We start from the raw sequence: 18,267 nt of genomic DNA, 5'->3' as shown, positions 1-18,267 counted from the left end.
ATTGAATTTCTGTGTTTTGTTCTCCTTGTAATTGTTTTCTCTCTTTCTCTTTGTGTGACAATTAAATGAAAAAGGTTTGTTTGCAAACATAAATCATAAAATATTATATCAAAAGTAAATTAAAATTATAATTTAGTAATTTTTAATTAATTTTTAACTAACTCAAATATAATAAGATCAAGTCACCAAAAAAAAAAATATAATAAGATCAGCAAATACAATTCTATCCTTTATGACAAATTTTAGTACTTTACTCATAATCTTTTATTTAGAAAAAAAATTAGTAATATCATTTTGGATTAAAAATGATCGATTATTGGTATATTTAAAATTTCTAATAGAAATGAAAGCATTGAAAAAGAGTTCGTTTGAAAATTATTTAATATGAGAAAAAAATTTTCTTTCTTTTAAAAAAATTTATTTTTATTTAAAATTTAATTTTATGATTTAAAATAATTTAATATATTAATAGAATTGATTTAGAAATTAAATTTTTTTTAATCTGATTTATAAATAAAAGAAACATAAAATTTGAAAATTTCAAAAAAATTTAAATGATTTATTTTTAGTTATTTTAAAATAAAAAATAAATTTAACTCTAAAATGAATTCTAATTCCCAACATAACCAATCTTAAAGTATATCTATATATCTACGTTGGAATACTAGAAAAACCTAGGTGCCAACTCAAGGTAAAAGCAACAAATTTTTTAATTTTTAATTTTTTTTTCCAGAGACATAGCAGTAGAAATGACTCCTCCGCCTCAGTTCTCACTGCCTATATAACACACTTTTCTCCCCCTTTACCAGCACACACACATCCGTGTGGAAAGAAAACGAGTAAAATTTTCTGAGACTCACACCCAACACAGCAAATACCACACCGCGATTCTCAATCCTTCTCTCTCTGTTGGGGTTTCGTTTCGCTTCGTAGTTTGTCTCGCGTCTTCTTCTCTTCTTTTCTCTTCGCTCTTCGGATGTGTATTCACACATCCCCCTTTTCTCTCATCTCTCTCAGGTACCTCTTACCTTTTATTTTCTTCCTTTAATTTTCTGTTTACACAATATTCCAATCCCCAACAGGTATATGTATTTTAATTGATATCACAAGTTTGATCGGTTTCTTTTATTTCAATTTCGTTTTGCTTTCGTTAATAAGTTGTTTTAGTTATGAATTTCTGATTAGGGTATTTGCTTTCTGGAACCGGTTTATGTTAATCTAATCTATTGTACAAAGCTTTGGATTTTAGCTGTTAATAATCTGATTATTTATTTTGTTAATTTTAATTTAATTTGATTTTTTTTTTCAGGCAGTGTAGTTCAGAGTAGAGTTGAGGTGAGATGACAACCCTAAGATCCAGTTGGCCGTCGAGGCTGCGGCAACTGCTCTCTGCCGAGGGCGCCATTGGCCCCTCCGTGAAGTTGGACTCTGAGCCTGTGAGTTCTCTCTTTCTCAAAACGCACCGTTTTGTGTTTTCGTGATTAGGGTTTAACGTGATCACTTTGTTAACTGCTGGGTAATTTGTAATTAATTGTAAACCCCAATTAAGGTTTTTCTTTCCCCTCCTTTTGTGTGTCTAGATGTTTTTCAGTTGTTTTGTTTATTTGTGTTTAACTGTTGGAGGACTCTTTTGTTAAAGAGGTCTTAGAATATGTTGTTATTTGCGTTCTCTTGTTATTTGCGTTCTCTTTTTACTTGCATTTGACAAAAGTACTTGTCTGTTGTCACCCTGAAATTCTCATGCCCTTTATTTCTTTCTTCTTCTCTGGTAATTTTTTTTTAATTTTATTTTAAAGCAAGGTTCCTGAGTGCTTTGCTTGTGATGTTAAATAAATGAATATGCGGCATCATAGTAATTGACATGGCCAGTAAAAATAATGAATCATTTGGATTATCTTTTGGGGGAAAATGTGGCTTGCTTGTTCTGGAATAAATTGACTTGTTCTTTCCTTTGGTGAGAAGGCAAAGTTTGTAGCTTCTTCAAAAATGCTTTTTCATTTTGATGAAGATACATATTTATAATTGACAATGGTTTATATAATTGCCAAAATGATTTACTGGCTTGTCATGAGATTGGCAGCCGGGAAACGCTGCTTTGTCAAATCAAGCATGTGGTTTAGTTTGTTGATTGTAGCACTAGCCATTTCTTGTAGTGTATATTCTGTTTGTGGTGTTTGGTACAACAAATTGAGTTACCTGAGTTTGGTCACAGATTGACTGAATTGACTGAATGAGGGTTAACCTGAACTAATTACCAATGCTTCGTATATATTATTTTGGGATGTATTTAACATTTCAAAATTTTGAATTGTTTTTGCTTATTCCATAACATTGAACTAGTGTACTACTGTACTAGTGGGATTAATAGGCATGTTTTGTGTCTATTAATCCACCATTTTATTAAATTAATTAAATGTGTGCAACAATAAAAATATATGGGATCAGTTGATATGGTAAGGATTTTGTTCTCTTGTTAAAAGTTCTTAGGAATAGCAAAATGTGTTCTATGAATAATAAGGATATCTTTTGGGGGAAAAAAAGAATTTGTGCACCAAAACTCTCAATTCTCATTTTAGTAGACTAGTGTATTAATAGGCACATGTGCCTTTTCGTCCACCGTTTTATTTATTAAATATGTATAATATTAATAAATGTGAGATTGGTCAACATGAATCCTGCACTCTAGCTAAGAGGTCTTGGGTTCAATTTTTAGAAATAAAAAATATATTTTTATATATATTTTATGGATATACATGATGAAGGATATTTTATGAACAAAAATTGTGCACCAAAGCTCACCCCAATCCCCATTATATATAGTAGATAGTAGATATAATATAACTATGAGGTAATTACTATACAAAGCAGATAACTGAAGCATAGTAGCTTCCATTTCTTATGGTTAGTGAAAGCTGGTGTACTATAAATCACAATACTGGAAAAATTATTGTAATAAATGGTGATTTTATAAGTATGTTTCCTTGAAATTCAATTAGGATCCATTTTATTTCTGGAATTTACCAGCTGCCAATTTTATTAGCCATTCGCTAGTGACAGTGTAATCATTATATGATCTTTGCCTTATGGTAACGACTTTCTTAAACATATACTTTCATTATTATTAGTAATTAATCATTGATACTGCTTCGGCTTTGATGTATTATTTCTTTTGCCACAAATTGGCAATCATAGAATGGTTGAAAACTATTGCTTAGGCTCAGCTGTCCTTATTTTCATGAGTGTCTTTTAAATCGATGAAAATATGAAATGCATTTGTCTGTTTTGTGTATGTGCATCTCATGCAGTTTAGGGTATTATTTCATGTTATTGAATCTTAGGTTTTGGTAACAGTTGTCACAGTATATATTATATAATGTAAGATGTAGAGAGATGCAAACTTTTAATGAAATGCATTTTGTCATATATGTGTTCATAGAAAACAATTTGCTATTCTTATTTCCTACAAAATACGGTAAAACCGTACTTGTGCTAAATTTTTATTAAAGAAAAAGAAAAATGTTTCGTAAATGATGTTCATTATTTAGAGTAAAGAGAACTGTAGCATAATGAGGCGGAGAAAATAAAAGGAGGGAGTTGAGAGTAAGTTTACTTCTCTTATTGCATGCACTTTTTTAGTGGCAGTGTCTGTTTTTAGTGACAAGTTATTTAGGTGGTCCATTTAAATTTTGGTGCTCTATTTGCATGTGCGTGAAAAATTGTTGATAGGGTTTTGGTATGTGATGAGTTATTTATTTATTTATTTATTTTTTTAATTAAAATAGAATTGTTCCTTTGTCAAAATTGATTATCACAGACAACATACATACATGAATAAGTATGTTTAGATTTGCTTGCATTCTTGGATGGATTCGGGTGCATATTCATAGTTGGAATGACATGTATAACTCTATGCATACACGTGTTGTCATTTTTATCCTTACCCATGTAACATCATCTAAAGTTGTGATTGATTGGTTTCAGCCCCCAAAGGTAAAAGCATTCATTGACAAGGTCATCCAATGCCCATTACAAGATATAGCTATACCGCTCTCAGGTTTTCGGTGGGAGTACAACAAGGTAATACTGGAATAGCTTTGCTGCATTAACTATGTTTTGTTCTTGTCCCCTTTTCTTCCAGTCTCTTATATATATGCTGTTTTTCATCCAGGGGAACTTTCATCATTGGAGACCGTTGCTACTTCATTTTGATACATACTTCAAGACATATTTGTCATGTAGAAATGACCTAACGCTGTCAGGTAATCTAGAAGATGACAGCGCATTCCCAAAACATGCAATTCTGCAAATATTACGCGTAATGCAGATAATTTTAGAGAATTGTCCAAACAAGAGTTCATTTGATGGTTTAGAGGTTAGTTGCAGAAATTATGCCTGTATTTGTTCTTAATTAAATATATTCTCATAGTTTCCTTCCCCTGTCTCATAGTGTAGTGGTTCATACTTTATCAGAAAAATTTTCCCTTCTAAAATCTAATATTTTCTCTTTTCCCTTTCAGCATTTCAAGCTTTTACTAGCATCAACAGATCCTGAGATTCTTATTGCTGCGTTGGAAACTCTTTCAGCTTTTGTAAAAATAAATCCCTCGAAGCTTCATGGAAGTGCAAAGATGGTTGGCTGTGGTTCGGTGAACAGCTATCTATTGTCCCTAGCACAGGGATGGGGAAGCAAGGAGGAGGGCCTGGGGTTGTACTCTTGTGTTACGGCAAATGAGAAAGCTCAAGATGAGGCACTGTCCTTGTTTCCTTCTGATGTGGAGAGTGGCTCTAACCAAGCCAATTACCGCATTGGTTCTACACTTTATTTTGAATTGCATGGACCCAGTGTTCCAAGCAAGGAAGACAGTGAAGATCCATCTCCCCCTGCATTGAGAGTTATACACAAGCCAGATTTACACTTGTGCAAAGAAGATGATTTATCTCTGATGAAGCAACACATTGAACAATATAATGTTCCTGCAGAGCTTAGATTTTCATTGCTTACTAGAATTAGATATGCTCGGGCTTTTCGATCTCCTAGAATATGCAGGCTTTACAGCAGGATCTGCCTACTGTCTTTCATTGTGTTAGTTCAATCTGGAGATGCTCATGATGAGCTTGTGTCCTTTTTTGCTAATGAACCAGAATATACAAATGAATTGATCAGAATTGTACGATCTGAGGAAACTATATCTGGATCTATTAGAACACTTGCAATGCTTGCGTTAGGAGCTCAGTTAGCTGCCTATACATCATCACATGAACGAGCTCGGATTCTCAGTGGATCTAGTATCAGTTTTGCTGGTGGGAACAGAATGATACTGCTGAATGTGCTCCAGAGGGCTATTTTGCAATTGAAGAGTTCTAATGATCCATCTTCCCTTGCCTTTGTTGAGGCACTTCTCCAATTCTATCTTCTACATGTTGTTTCAACCTCAACTTCTGGGAGTAATGTTAGGGGTTCAGGCATGGTACCTACTTTCTTGCCTTTGCTGGAGGATTCTGATCCCTCACACATTCATCTAGTCTGTTTTGCTGTGAAAACCCTTCAGAAGCTTATGGATTATAGTGGCTCAGCTGTATCTTTGTTTAAAGAGTTGGGTGGTATCGAGTTATTGGCCCAAAGATTACAGAAGGAGGTACAGAGGGTCATTGGTTTGGTTGGAGAAAATGGTGATGATATGATGCTCACTGGTGAAAGCTCCAGACATAATGCTGATCAATTGTATGCCCAGAAACGGCTCATAAAGGTCTCCCTCAAGGCACTTGGTTCTGCAACATATGCACCTGTGAACTCTACTAGATCCCAACATTCTCAGGACAGCTCACTACCTGCAACTCTGGTTTTGATATTTGGGAATGTAGATAAGTTTGGGGGTGACATTTATTATTCAGCTGTAACTGTTATGAGCGAAATAATACACAAAGATCCAACATGTTTTTCTGCTCTTCATGAAATGGGTTTACCTGATGCATTTTTGTCATCAATTAGATCTGGAATACTTCCTTCATCAAAGGCTTTGACATGCATCCCAAATGGTCTTGGGGCCATTTGTCTTAATGCTAAAGGGTTAGAAGCTGTGAGAGAATCTTCATCTTTGCGATTCCTTGTTGACATTTTCACTAGTAAAAAGTATGTCTTGGCCATGAATGAGGCTATTGTTCCGCTGGCAAATTCCATTGAGGAACTTCTCCGTCATGTATCTTCATTGAGAAGTGCTGGTGTTGACATTATCATTGAAATCATTCATAAGATTGCATCACTTGGAGAGGGAAATGGTGCAGGACCTTCAAGAAAAGCTAATGATGATACCGCAATGGAGACGGATTCAGAAGCCAAAGAAGAAGAAGATTCAGCCGCTGAAGGAATAAGTGATGAGCAGTTTATTCAGCTATGTGTTTTTCATTTGATGGTACTGGTTCACAGGACTATGGAAAATTCTGAAACATGCCGATTATTTGTGGAAAAATCAGGAATTGATGCTCTATTGAAGTTGTTATTGCGACCTACCATTGCACAATCGTCGGATGGCATGTCTATTGCTTTACATAGCACCATGGTTTTTAAGGGGTTTGCTCAACATCATTCTTCTCCTCTTGCACGTGCCTTCTGTTCCTCCCTTAGAGAACACATGAAGAAAGCACTAGCTGGGTTTGGTGCAGCTTCTGAACCTTTGTTGCTGGATCCAAGGATAACACCCGATAATGGCATATTTTCCTCGCTCTTCCTTGTTGAGTTTCTTCTCTTTCTTGCTGCATCAAAAGACAATCGTTGGGTGACTGCATTGCTTACTGAATTCGGAAATGGAAGTAAGGATGTTCTGGAAGACATTGGACATGTGCACCGTGAAGTTCTGTGGCAAATTGCCCTGCTTGAGAATACAAAGACCGAGACTGAGGAAGATGGTGCTTGTTCTTCTGGGTCACAACAAACAGAGGCAGATGCAAATGAAACTGAAGAACAACGATTCAATTCTTTCAGACAGTTTCTTGATCCATTACTGAGAAGGAGGACATCAGGATGGAGTATTGAATCCCAATTTTTTGACCTCATAAACCTGTATCGAGATTTGGGTCGTTCCCCTGGTTCTCAACACAGATCAATTTCTGTTGGGCCTTCAAGCATGCGGTCAACTTCTTCTAATCAGTTGCATCATTCAGATGATAATTCTGGGACTACTAATAAGAAGGAATCTGACAAGCAGAGGCCATATTATAGCACCTGTTGTGACATGGTTAAATCACTTTCATTTCATATTACCCATTTGTTCCAGGAGCTAGGAAAAGTAATGCTGCTACCTTCGCGTCGACGTGATGATATTGTGAGTGTAAGCCCAGCTTCAAAGTCGGTGGCTTCTACTTTTGCATCTATTGCTCTCGATCACATGAATTTTGGTGGCCATGGAAATATTTCGGGAACCGAAGCCTCCATATCTGCCAAGTGTCGGTATTTGGGGAAAGTGATAGAATTTTTGGATACTTTTCTGATGGAGAGGCCAGAATCATGCAATCCTGTTCTTCTGAATTGCTTGTATGGACGCGGAGTTATTCAATCTGTGTTGACCACATTTGAAGCTACCAGTCAGCTGCTTTTTACAGTTAATAGGGTCCCTGCCTCGCCTATGGATACTGATGATGCAAATGCAAAGCAAGATGACAAGGAAGACACTGATAATTCGTGGATTTATGGTTCTTTAGCAAGTTATGGTAAATTGATGGACCATCTTGTGACCTCCTCTTATGTATTATCATCTTTCACAAAGCATTTGCTTGCACAGCCTCTTACAAATGGTGATGCACCTTTCCCACGTGATGCCGAGACTTTTGTTAAGGTCCTCCAGTCAACGGTGTTAAAGACCGTGCTTCCTGTTTGGACTCATCCCCAGTTTGTCGATTGTAGTCATGAATTTATTGCAACCATTATCTCTATCATTCGGCATGTATATTCAGGCGTTGAAGTAAAAAATGTAAATAACAGTGGGAGTGCTCGTGTTACCGGACCACCTCCTAATGAAGCAACCATTTCAACCATTGTGGAGATGGGATTTTCTAGATCTAGAGCTGAGGAAGCTTTGAGGCAAGTTGGGTCAAATAGTGTGGAGTTGGCTATGGAGTGGTTGTTCACCCATCAGGAGGAGACACAAGAAGATGATGAACTTGCCCGTGCACTTGCCATGTCCCTTGGAAACTCGGAATCCGAAACAAAGGATGCTGCAGGACATGACAATTCTCAACAGCTTGAGGAAGAGACTGTCCAACTTCCTCCTGTTGATGAGTTACTGTCTACTTGTGCAAAACTGCTTTTGAAGGAGCCGCTTGCTTTTCCTGTTCGTGACTTGTTTGTCATGATATGTTCTCAGGATGATGGTAAATATAGATCTGATGTCATCACTTTTATTGTTGACCGGATCAAGGAGTGTGGCTTGGTTTCTAGTAACGGAAATAACACCATGCTGGCAGCTCTTTTTCATGTTCTTGCTTTAATTCTTAATGAAGATGCTGTGGCACGTGAAGCTGCTTCGAAGAGTGGTTTGATAAAAATTGCCTCAGATTTACTCTGCCAGTGGGAATCTAGTCTTGACAGTACGGACAAAAAGCAGGTGCCAAAATGGGTTACAGCTGCTTTTCTAGCATTAGACAGGTTGTTGCAACTGGATCAGAAGTTGAATTCTGACATTACTGAGCAGTTGAAGAAGGATGCTGTGAATAACCAGCAGACATCACTTACCATCGATGAAGATAGGCAAAACAAGTTGCAGTCTGCATTGGGACTCTCTACAAAGTATGCAGATATAAATGAGCAGAAGAGACTTGTTGAGGTTGCTTGCAGTTGTATGAAGAACCAACTTCCCTCAGACACCATGCATTCCGTTCTGCTGCTTTGTTCCAATCTTACAAGGAATCATTCTGTAGCTCTTACCTTTTTAGATGCTGGTGGTTTAAGTTTACTTCTTTCTCTGCCAACAAGTAGCCTCTTCCCTGGATTTGATAATGTTGCTGCTAGTATTGTGCGCCATGTACTTGAGGATCCCCAAACACTTCAGCAAGCAATGGAATCTGAGATAAAACATAGTCTTGTAGTTGCATCTAACCGGCATCCAAATGGAAGGGCCAATCCTCGCAATTTCCTTTCAAACTTATCTTCTGTAATTTCCCGAGACCCAGCAATTTTCATGCAAGCTGCAAAATCTGTGTGCCAAGTTGAAATGGTAGGTGAAAGACCTTATGTTGTTTTGTTGAAGGATCGAGATAAAGACAAAATTAAGGAGAAAGAAAAAGAGAAGGATAAATCATTGGAAAAAGACAAAGTGCAGAATAGTGATGGGAAGGTTGGTTTGGGAAATTCAAACACAGCAGCTTCTGGCCATGGCAAAATTCATGACTCCAATTCTAAGAGTGTAAAAAGTCATAAAAAGCCTCCTCAAAGTTTTATTAATGTGGTAGAACAACTTCTTGATTCTGTATGCACTTTTGTTCCTCCGAGAAAGGATGACATTGCCCCAAATGTACATCTTGTGCCTTCAACCTCAAGTGACATGGACATCGATGTCTCTACAGGCAAGGGAAAAGGAAAAGCTGTTGCTACCATATCTGAGGCGAATGAAACCAGTAGTCAGGAAGCTTCTGCATCCCTTGCTAAAGTTGTCTTTATTCTGAAGCTTTTAACAGAGATATTACTGATGTATTCATCATCTGTTCATGTTCTACTTCGACGGGATGCTGAGATGAGCACCATTAGGGGCAGTTACCAAAAGAGTCCTGCTGGTTTAAGCATTGGTGGAATATTCCATCATATTCTTCACAATTTTCTTCCACACTCTCGAAGTTCCAAGAAGGATAATAAGGTTGATGGTGATTGGAGACAGAAACTGGCCACCAGGGCAAACCAGTTTTTGGTGGCTGCCTGTGCTCGTTCTGCAGAGGCAAGAAAGAGGGTATTTAGTGAAATTAGTTGTATCATCAACGAATTTGTTGAGTCATGTAATGGTGTTAAGCCACCAGGCAATGAAATTCAGGTTTTTATGGATCTACTTAATGATGTTTTGGCTTCTCGAACACCTTCTGGTTCATGCATCTCAGCAGAGGCCTCTGCCACTTTTATTGATGCTGGTCTAGTTAAGTCATTCACTCGAACTCTTCAAGTTTTGGACTTGGACCATGCTGATTCATCCAAAGTTGCCACTGGCATTATTAAAGCTCTTGAGTTGGTCTCCAAGGAACATGTACAGTCAGTTGATTCTAATACGGGGAAGGGTGATGGTACTACAAAACCTTCTGATCTTAATCAACCTGGAAGAGAGGATAATACTGGTGAGATGCCTCAGTCCATGGAAATGACATCTCAAGCCAATAGTGATTCCCTTCAAGGATGTGACCGTGGTTCTTACAATGCAATTCAGTCTTATGGTGGGTCTGAAGCTGTTACTGATGATATGGAACATGATCAAGATCTTGACGGAAGCTATGCTCCTACTAATGAGGATGATTACATGCATGACAATGCTGAAGATGCAAGAGGTCTTGAGAATGGATTGGAAAATGCAGGGTTACGATTTGAAACTCAAACTCATGGTCAAGAAAATATTGATGAAGATGATGAGGATGATGAAATGTCTGGAGACGATGGTGAGGATGCAGATGAAGATGAGGAAGATGATGAGGAACATAACGATATGGAAGATGAAGTACATCACTTGCCACATCCTGATACAGACCAAGATGATCATGAGATTGACGATGATGAGTTTGATGATGAAGTGATGGAGGAGGAGGATGAAGAGGATGAGGAAGATGAGGATGGTGTTATACTGCGACTTGATGAGAGTATTAATGGAATTAATGTTTTTGATCATATTGAAGTATTTGGCAGGGAGAATAATTTTCCAAATGAAGCTTTTCATGTGATGCCAGTTGAAGTTTTCGGATCTAGACGGGGAAGGACAACTTCAATTTACAGTCTTTTGGGTAGAACTGGTGATGCTGGAACGCCTTCTCGCCATCCGCTTTTAGTTGAACATACTGCACTCCATCCATCAACAGGGCAATCAGGTTGATTTATTCATAAATCTATTATTAAGAACTAGTTAATTTTCTGTTTGTGTGTATTTATATTCCAGTAGCTATTTTTACTTTGTTCATACTATGTTCCGTAAAAGAGGCTTTTGATGTTTTAAAATAACACCTTAGATTGTTTGGTATTTTGTTAAAACTTGCAGATAATTTAATGGAGAACAACTCAACAGGGTTGGATAATATATTTCGATCACTGAGGAGTGGCCGCAATGGACAGCGGTTGAACTTGTGGACTGACGGTAACCAGCAGAGTGGTGGTTCAAGTACTGGGGTGGTTCCACCTGGCCTTGAGGATTTGCTCGTCTCTCAATTAAGGCGTCCTAGCCCTGAAAAGTCATCCAATAAGAACAGAACTGAAGGAGGAGGCGCTCCTAATAAAGTTGAAGTCAGCCATGCACAAGATTCAGGAGGTGCACCAACAAATGTCCCTGTTGCAAGTAATGCAATTCAGGAAGTTGTTACTTTAGCTCCTTCAACAAATGATGACAGCAGCAATGCTGATACCAGACCTGTAGGAACTGCTTCTCAGCAAGAAAATGCATCTGGCACTCAGTCACAAGCAGTTGAGATGCAATTTGAGCATAATGAGGGACCTGTGAGGGATGTTGAAGCTGTGAGCCAAGAGAGTAGTGGTAGTGGGGCAACTTTTGGTGAAAGCCTTCGCAGTCTAGATGTTGAGATTGGAAGTGCTGATGGCCATGACGATGGTGGAGAAAGGCAGGTTTCTGCTGATCGAATAGTTGGAGATTCACAGGTTGTGCGCACAAGAAGAGCAAATATGCCTTTGAGTCATTCATCTCCTGCAGGTGGTAGAGATGCATCCCTTCATAGTGTTACTGAAGTGTCTGAAAATTCTAGTCGAGATGCAGACCAAGAAGGTCCATCATCAGAGCAGCAGGTCAATAGTGATGCTGGCTCAGGTGCAATAGATCCTGCTTTTCTGGATGCTCTTCCTGAGGAGCTGCGCGCTGAAGTCCTATCAGCTCAGCAAGGTCAAGTGGCACAAACATCAAATCCTGAGCCTCAAAACAATGGGGATATCGATCCAGAGTTTCTTGCAGCTCTTCCTGCAGATATTCGAGCAGAGGTTCTAGCTCAACAGCAAGCACAGAGGATGCATCAATCTCAGGAATTGGAAGGCCAACCTGTAGAAATGGACACGGTCTCTATAATTGCAACATTCCCTTCTGATTTACGAGAAGAGGCAAGTTCATTTATCAACCTCTTTATATATAAGTGAGGTTGTTTCTAAAATTTTCTTCTGTGTTTTCTTCAGGTTCTGTTAACTTCTCCTGATACTATTCTTGCCAATCTTACACCTGCTCTTGTTGCGGAGGCAAATATGTTGCGCGAGAGGTATGCACACCGTTATAGTCGTACCCTGTTTGGCATGTATCCAAGAAGTCGTAGAGGTGAGTCTTCTAGACGTGAAGGTATTGGCTCTGGTCCGGACGGTGTTGGTGGAAACACCTCATCACGCCGGTCCAGTGGTACTAAGGTTGTTGAAGCTGATGGAGTACCTCTAGTTGATACGGAAGCTTTGCATGCCATGATTCGTTTGTTCCGTATAGTCCAGGTATTAATGTTTGATAGGAAGATACCCCTCAAAGCTTTCCTTCTTAATTGCCTCATGCGTAACATGTGTTGACTTTTGCAGCCACTCTATAAAGGTCAACTACAGAAGCTTCTTTTAAATCTTTGTGCCCATTGCGAAACAAGAACCTCTCTTGTCCAAATTCTGATGGACATTCTAATGCTCGATGTTAAGAGGCCTGCTAATTATTTTAGTGCAGTTGAGCCACCATATAGATTATATGGTTGTCATAGCAATGTAATGTACTCTCGTCCTCAATCTTTTGATGGTAAGAATGCTTGATAATCTTGTTAATAGTTGCTTCTTTTTAGTAATATCCATTATTTTCATCCTGTAACAGTCATTTCTTGTGGGTGCTCATTATTATGAATCTTTCTAATTAAGCTGTAACAAAAACAATTTTCATGTTGCCAATACATCTATTCTGAACATTTTTCATAGTGAATGCATCTAATGATGTCTTCAATATTGTTTGGTTTCATAGGAGTTCCCCCATTGCTGTCTCGGCGAATACTTGAAACACTCACTAATCTTGCTCGAAATCATCCATATGTGGCAAAAATTTTGCTTCAGCAAAGGCTCCCTTATCCTGCAATTAAAGAACAAGATAATGCAAGTGACGCACGTGGGAAGGCTGTGATGGTTGTGGAAGATGTAGATAAAAGTAATGAAGGTTACGTATCTATTGCAATGCTTTTGCGTCTCTTGAACCAACCACTTTATTTGAGGAGTATAGCTCACCTTGAGCAGGTGATGTTTTTTTGCTATATTTGACACTCAATTCAGTCTCATGCTCCTGTTGACATGCTGACATGATTTGCTGTGTGTTCTCAGCTGTTACGTTTACTGGATGTTATCGTTGATAGTGCTGGAGGCAAGCCAAGTTCAACTGACAAATCCCTGATCCCTACATCCAAGCTTCCTGCAGCTCCACAGATTTCTGCAGTAGAGACAGATGTAAATACTGATTCTGGTGTTATGTCCTCGGGGGTTGATGCATCCAATAAAGTTGAAGATTCTGCCAAACCCACTACTTCCAGTAATAGTGCAGAAAGTGAGTCCCAGAGAGTATTGAGTAATCTGCCACAAGAAGAACTCCGGCTACTGTGCTCATTGCTTGCACAAGAAGGGTATATTTATGCACCTAATGTTCTTTCTGTGTCATTTCTACTCCAGGGGTCTTGTCAGTATGCTTAGGTTTTGTGTACCTAGTATCATCACACTCACTGGGAGATCCCAGCTTAGGTCAAGGTGTAGGGGTGATGAACTATCCTTCTCTCTTCTAATTTTTTAATCCACTTAGTTTTGTAGGTTGTCTTGTGCATACCTTTGTTTGTAGCAATGATGCAGTTCATACCAGTCATCACTTGACCAGATTAATTTCTTGTTATTGTGCAACATTTTGATTGATGAACTAAGATATTTTATCTATTTCTCCCAGGTTGTCGGATAATGCATACACTGTTGTTGCTGATGTAATGAAGAAATTGGTGGCGATTGCTCCTACTCACTGTCAGCTATTTGTCACGCAGCTGTCAGAAGCAGTTCAAAAGTTGACTTCATCCGCAATGGACGAACTACGTCTATTCAGTGAAGCATTGAAAGCTCTTCTTAGTACATCTTCTTCTGATGGAGCTGCTATTTTGAGAGTTCTGCAAGCCTTGAGTTCCCTTGTAACTTTGTTGACTGAGAAAGAGATTGATAGGGTTTCATCCTCTGCCCTTTCTGAGGTTTGGGAGATTAATTCAGCATTAGAGCCCTTATGGCAAGAGCTGAGCTGTTGTATAAGCAAGATAGAATCATACTCAGATTCTGCATCAGACTTTTTCACCCCTTCTAGACCATGTGTGTCTAAACCATCTGGTGTGATGCCTCCGCTTCCTGCGGGCTCTCAAAATATCTTGCCTTACATAGAATCTTTCTTTGTTGTTTGTGAGAAGTTGCATCCTGCACAGCCTGATGTTGGTAATGACTCAACGATTCCGGTTATTTCTGATGTTGAGTATGCCAGCACATCTGCCACGCAGCAGAAGGCATCTGGGCCAGCTGTGAAAGCAGATGAGAAACATGCAGCTTTTGTCAGGTTCTCAGAAAAGCATAGGAAACTACTAAATGCTTTTATAAGGCAAAATCCTGGCTTACTTGAAAAATCTTTCTCGCTCATGCTGAAGGTACCAAGATTTATCGATTTTGACAACAAACGGTCCCATTTCCGATCAAAGATTAAGCATCAGCATGACCATCACCACAGTCCTTTAAGAATTTCAGTAAGAAGGGCATATGTTCTAGAAGATTCTTATAACCAGCTTCGCATGCGGTCGACTCATGATTTAAAGGGAAGATTGACTGTTCATTTCCAAGGAGAGGAAGGCATTGATGCCGGTGGGCTTACAAGGGAATGGTATCAATTGTTGTCCAGAGTTATTTTTGACAGAGGAGCATTGCTTTTTACCACAGTGGGCAATGAATCAACATTTCAGCCAAACCCAAACTCTGTTTACCAAACAGAACATTTATCTTATTTCAAATTTGTTGGCAGGGTGGTTAGTATTTTTTCAAGTGCATATTGACTTCCCTTTGATGCAAGTCATCCTATCCTTTCTTATTCCGTTCTGCCTTATCCAGGTTGGAAAAGCATTATTTGATGGCCAGCTCTTGGATGTGCATTTTACTCGGTCATTCTACAAGCACATGCTTGGTGTTAAAGTTACATATCATGATATTGAAGCCATTGATCCCGACTATTTCAAAAATTTGAAATGGATGCTTGAGGCAAGTTTATTATTATTGTTCACATCAATGTTCTCACGATGTCGTCATTGTGAATGTGTGTGACTAATATCTTGTGTTTGTGATCTGATACAGAATTATATCAGCGATGATCTGGATCTTACTTTCAGCATTGATGCCGATGAAGAAAAATTGATCTTGTATGAGCGGACACAGGTATTTTCTTTTCTTTTACACTTTTTTGAGATGGTGCATTGGATTGGGAGTTATTCTAATCATGATGAGCATGTCTAGGTGAGTGACTATGAGTTGATTCCTGGTGGACGGAATATCAAAGTTACTGAGGAGAACAAGCATCAATATGTTGATCTGGTTGCTGAGCATCGATTGACAACTGCTATTCGACCTCAAATAAATGCTTTTTTGGAAGGATTTTATGAATTAATTCCCAAGGAGTTGATATCTATATTCAATGACAAAGAGCTGGAATTATTGATCAGTGGACTTCCTGATATTGACTGTGAGATTATGGAAGGGAAATTTAACAAATAGTTTTGCTTTTTATTTCAGTGGATGACTTGAGAGCCAACACAGACTATTCTGGCTATAGTGCTGCATCGCCAATTATCCAATGGTTTTGGGAGGTTGTTCAAGGTTTCAGCAAGGAAGACAAGGCTAGGCTGTTGCAGTTTGTGACAGGAACATCCAAGGTATGTTGCTACCAGAGGTTTGAAGCCACTGAGATGTTAATTAAATTTTAGAGGAGAATTCTAGCTAGTAGCTACACTCTGTTAAGCTTAGTTCATGATTTAAGATTTTTTTTTCCCCACACTACATTTTTTGAGGGTAGTTCGTATATAATTTGTAACTGCAGTAGAGTATCTGTCATCCTTTAGAAATCCCGATTGTGTGGGGAACATGGTCATTTTGGTCCGGTGAATTTAAGCTGGTCAAATATTCATTTCCTTTTGGTTGTGTCCTAGTCTATGACAAGTAAATGATTTTTGCGGTAGTTTTGGAATCTCATTTTAGCTACCAATGTTTCAGGTGCCTTTGGAAGGCTTCAGCGCTCTCCAAGGAATATCAGGCTCTCAGAAGTTTCAAATACACAAAGCATATGGAAGCCCAGATCACCTACCTTCTGCTCACACATGGTAAATCTTTTTCCCCTTATCTATGTTAACTGCTATTTTTGAAGTTAAATGCCATACTCTTTCACTTGATTGATCATTATCTGTGAGTTCAAGTAACGCGTATGCTTTCTGGGCGCAGTTTTAATCAACTAGATCTGCCAGAGTATCCATCTAAAGAACATTTGGAAGAGAGGTTATTGCTTGCGATACATGAAGCAAATGAGGGATTTGGATTTGGTTAAGTTTTTTCTCTTGGGGTATTGATTGGGGAGAAAATACTGTGTATTACATTTTAGGTTAGGAACTCTATTAAATAGAATTGAGTGGTACAGGGGGTTGACATTTTTTTTTTCTTTTTGAAAGTTCACAACATGTTAATATGCTGTACAGTCGTATATTTTCAATGGAAATTCCTTTTGGTAGTTTTCAAAGTACATACGGTTTCTTCCGCAATTACTAAATTAGTTATCACTTAGCAATTTCGATCCAAAGCAGCAATGATGAAGAATGAATATTACAGGTGATTGGTATTATGTTGCGATCTTCATGCGTATTGCATAATGAATAGTACCATTTGGGCAAGATCTTGCGCCTTTTAAATCTTTCAATAAGCCGGAATTTTGGATTGGATTGCAAAATCTTAACTACAAAGTTACCAAACTATGATAGATTCTACAGTGGACTAAAACAGACGTAGAATATAAAATTGAGTTTCAATCTCCAAACTGCAGTCATGATTACGATACAGAATGAAGTATAATACTTCTATCACTTCTATGAATCACGGAGGTTCTTTGTTGATATGTGAATAAACTGAAAGTTATTGTATATTATATAATTTTATTTATTTAAAAAATAGAATAAGTAATTGTGTTATATAAATAATTAAATTATTAAACTCAAAAACAAATTACAATCTTTAAATTGAAAAAGATATTATTGTCAATTATTTTTTAATTAAATAAAATTTTAAATTTTCTTTTTAAATATTTTCTTTTAATTTTTACACCTATTACCATATGAAAATATTTTAATATTTATAATAACAAATTTTATATATTATAATACATACATGAAAGTAAGTTATTTTAAAATTTTTTATTTTTTATGATATTAAAATTATAACCTATTAAGTAAAAATTCATTTAAAACGATTAATATTGTATATATTTTATTTACGAACATGTTTTAAATGCATATAATAAAGTTATTAGAACAACTTATTTAAATTATTTTTATAATATATTTTTTTATGATATAAAACAAAAAATATAACTTACTATCACAATAATACTCAACAAAATAAATTAACTAAATATTCAAATAAGTTTTAATTCTTGAGAATTTATTAAAAGTAAAAATTTACTAACAACAAAGCTTTCAATTCAAGCTTCTTTAAAAATTAATTTGAGCGTATCAAATTTTACACGGTGAAATTTAGGGAGAAGAGAGAAATTATCATGAGTTAAAACCAAGATCAAGAAAGAGATCAAGAGACAAATAAATTTTACTTGTAAATAAATAGATAATTAAAGGATAAGAAAGACACTTATATAGGAAATTATTGGCTTTATTTTAAAGGAACAAATAAGATTTTCTAACACATATATCATCATCATCAACGTCAAACAACGTCAAACTTATTTCAATAGAATTTATTTTAATGATTACAAGAACAACAACATCTATATTGGTAGTGTTCTTGTAAATCCATCACCCAAAATACATGTAAAAAAAAAT

At 37.2% G+C, this 18,267-nt stretch overlaps 1 protein-coding gene across 2 annotated transcripts; it reads left to right on the top strand.

Moving 5' to 3' along the window:
• Positions 1–825: 825 nt before the first annotated feature.
• Positions 826–16,961, top strand: LOC107459304 (E3 ubiquitin-protein ligase UPL1). Of its 2 annotated transcripts, none has more exons than XM_021128061.2 (17): positions 826–1,017; positions 1,310–1,436; positions 3,982–4,077; positions 4,169–4,372; positions 4,518–11,046; positions 11,241–12,274; positions 12,347–12,646; positions 12,728–12,932; positions 13,149–13,414; positions 13,499–13,794; positions 14,106–15,207; positions 15,290–15,436; positions 15,530–15,610; positions 15,689–15,914; positions 15,965–16,104; positions 16,442–16,548; positions 16,667–16,961. In XM_021128061.2, exons 2-17 carry the CDS (start codon positions 1,341–1,343, stop codon positions 16,767–16,769), a joined length of 10,932 nt encoding a protein of 3,643 aa, XP_020983720.1. In that variant the 5' UTR covers positions 826–1,017; positions 1,310–1,340; the 3' UTR covers positions 16,770–16,961. The 2 variants fall into 2 exon arrangements, with proteins under 2 accessions (XP_020983720.1, XP_015933004.1); XM_016077518.3 differs by having other exon boundaries at positions 11,214–12,274.
• Positions 16,962–18,267: the final 1,306 nt, after the last annotated feature.

This window comes from Arachis duranensis, chromosome 7 (genome assembly GCF_000817695.3).
Source record: "Arachis duranensis cultivar V14167 chromosome 7, aradu.V14167.gnm2.J7QH, whole genome shotgun sequence".
Taxonomy (NCBI): domain Eukaryota; kingdom Viridiplantae; phylum Streptophyta; class Magnoliopsida; order Fabales; family Fabaceae; genus Arachis; species Arachis duranensis.
This window is presented reverse-complemented; position numbering and strand designations above follow the sequence as displayed.

Excerpts from the sequence above, each read along its gene's own strand:
- LOC107459304 (XM_016077518.3), top strand. The coding sequence starts at position 1,341 with ATGACAACCCTAAGATCCAGTTGGCCGTCGAGGCTGCGGCAACTGCTC. Across the intron at positions 4,373-4,517 it reads GTTCATTTGATGGTTTAGAG|CATTTCAAGCTTTTACTAGC; the intron begins GTTAGTTGCAGA and ends TTTCCCTTTCAG. Across the intron at positions 12,275-12,346 it reads CTTCTGATTTACGAGAAGAG|GTTCTGTTAACTTCTCCTGA; the intron begins GCAAGTTCATTT and ends TGTTTTCTTCAG.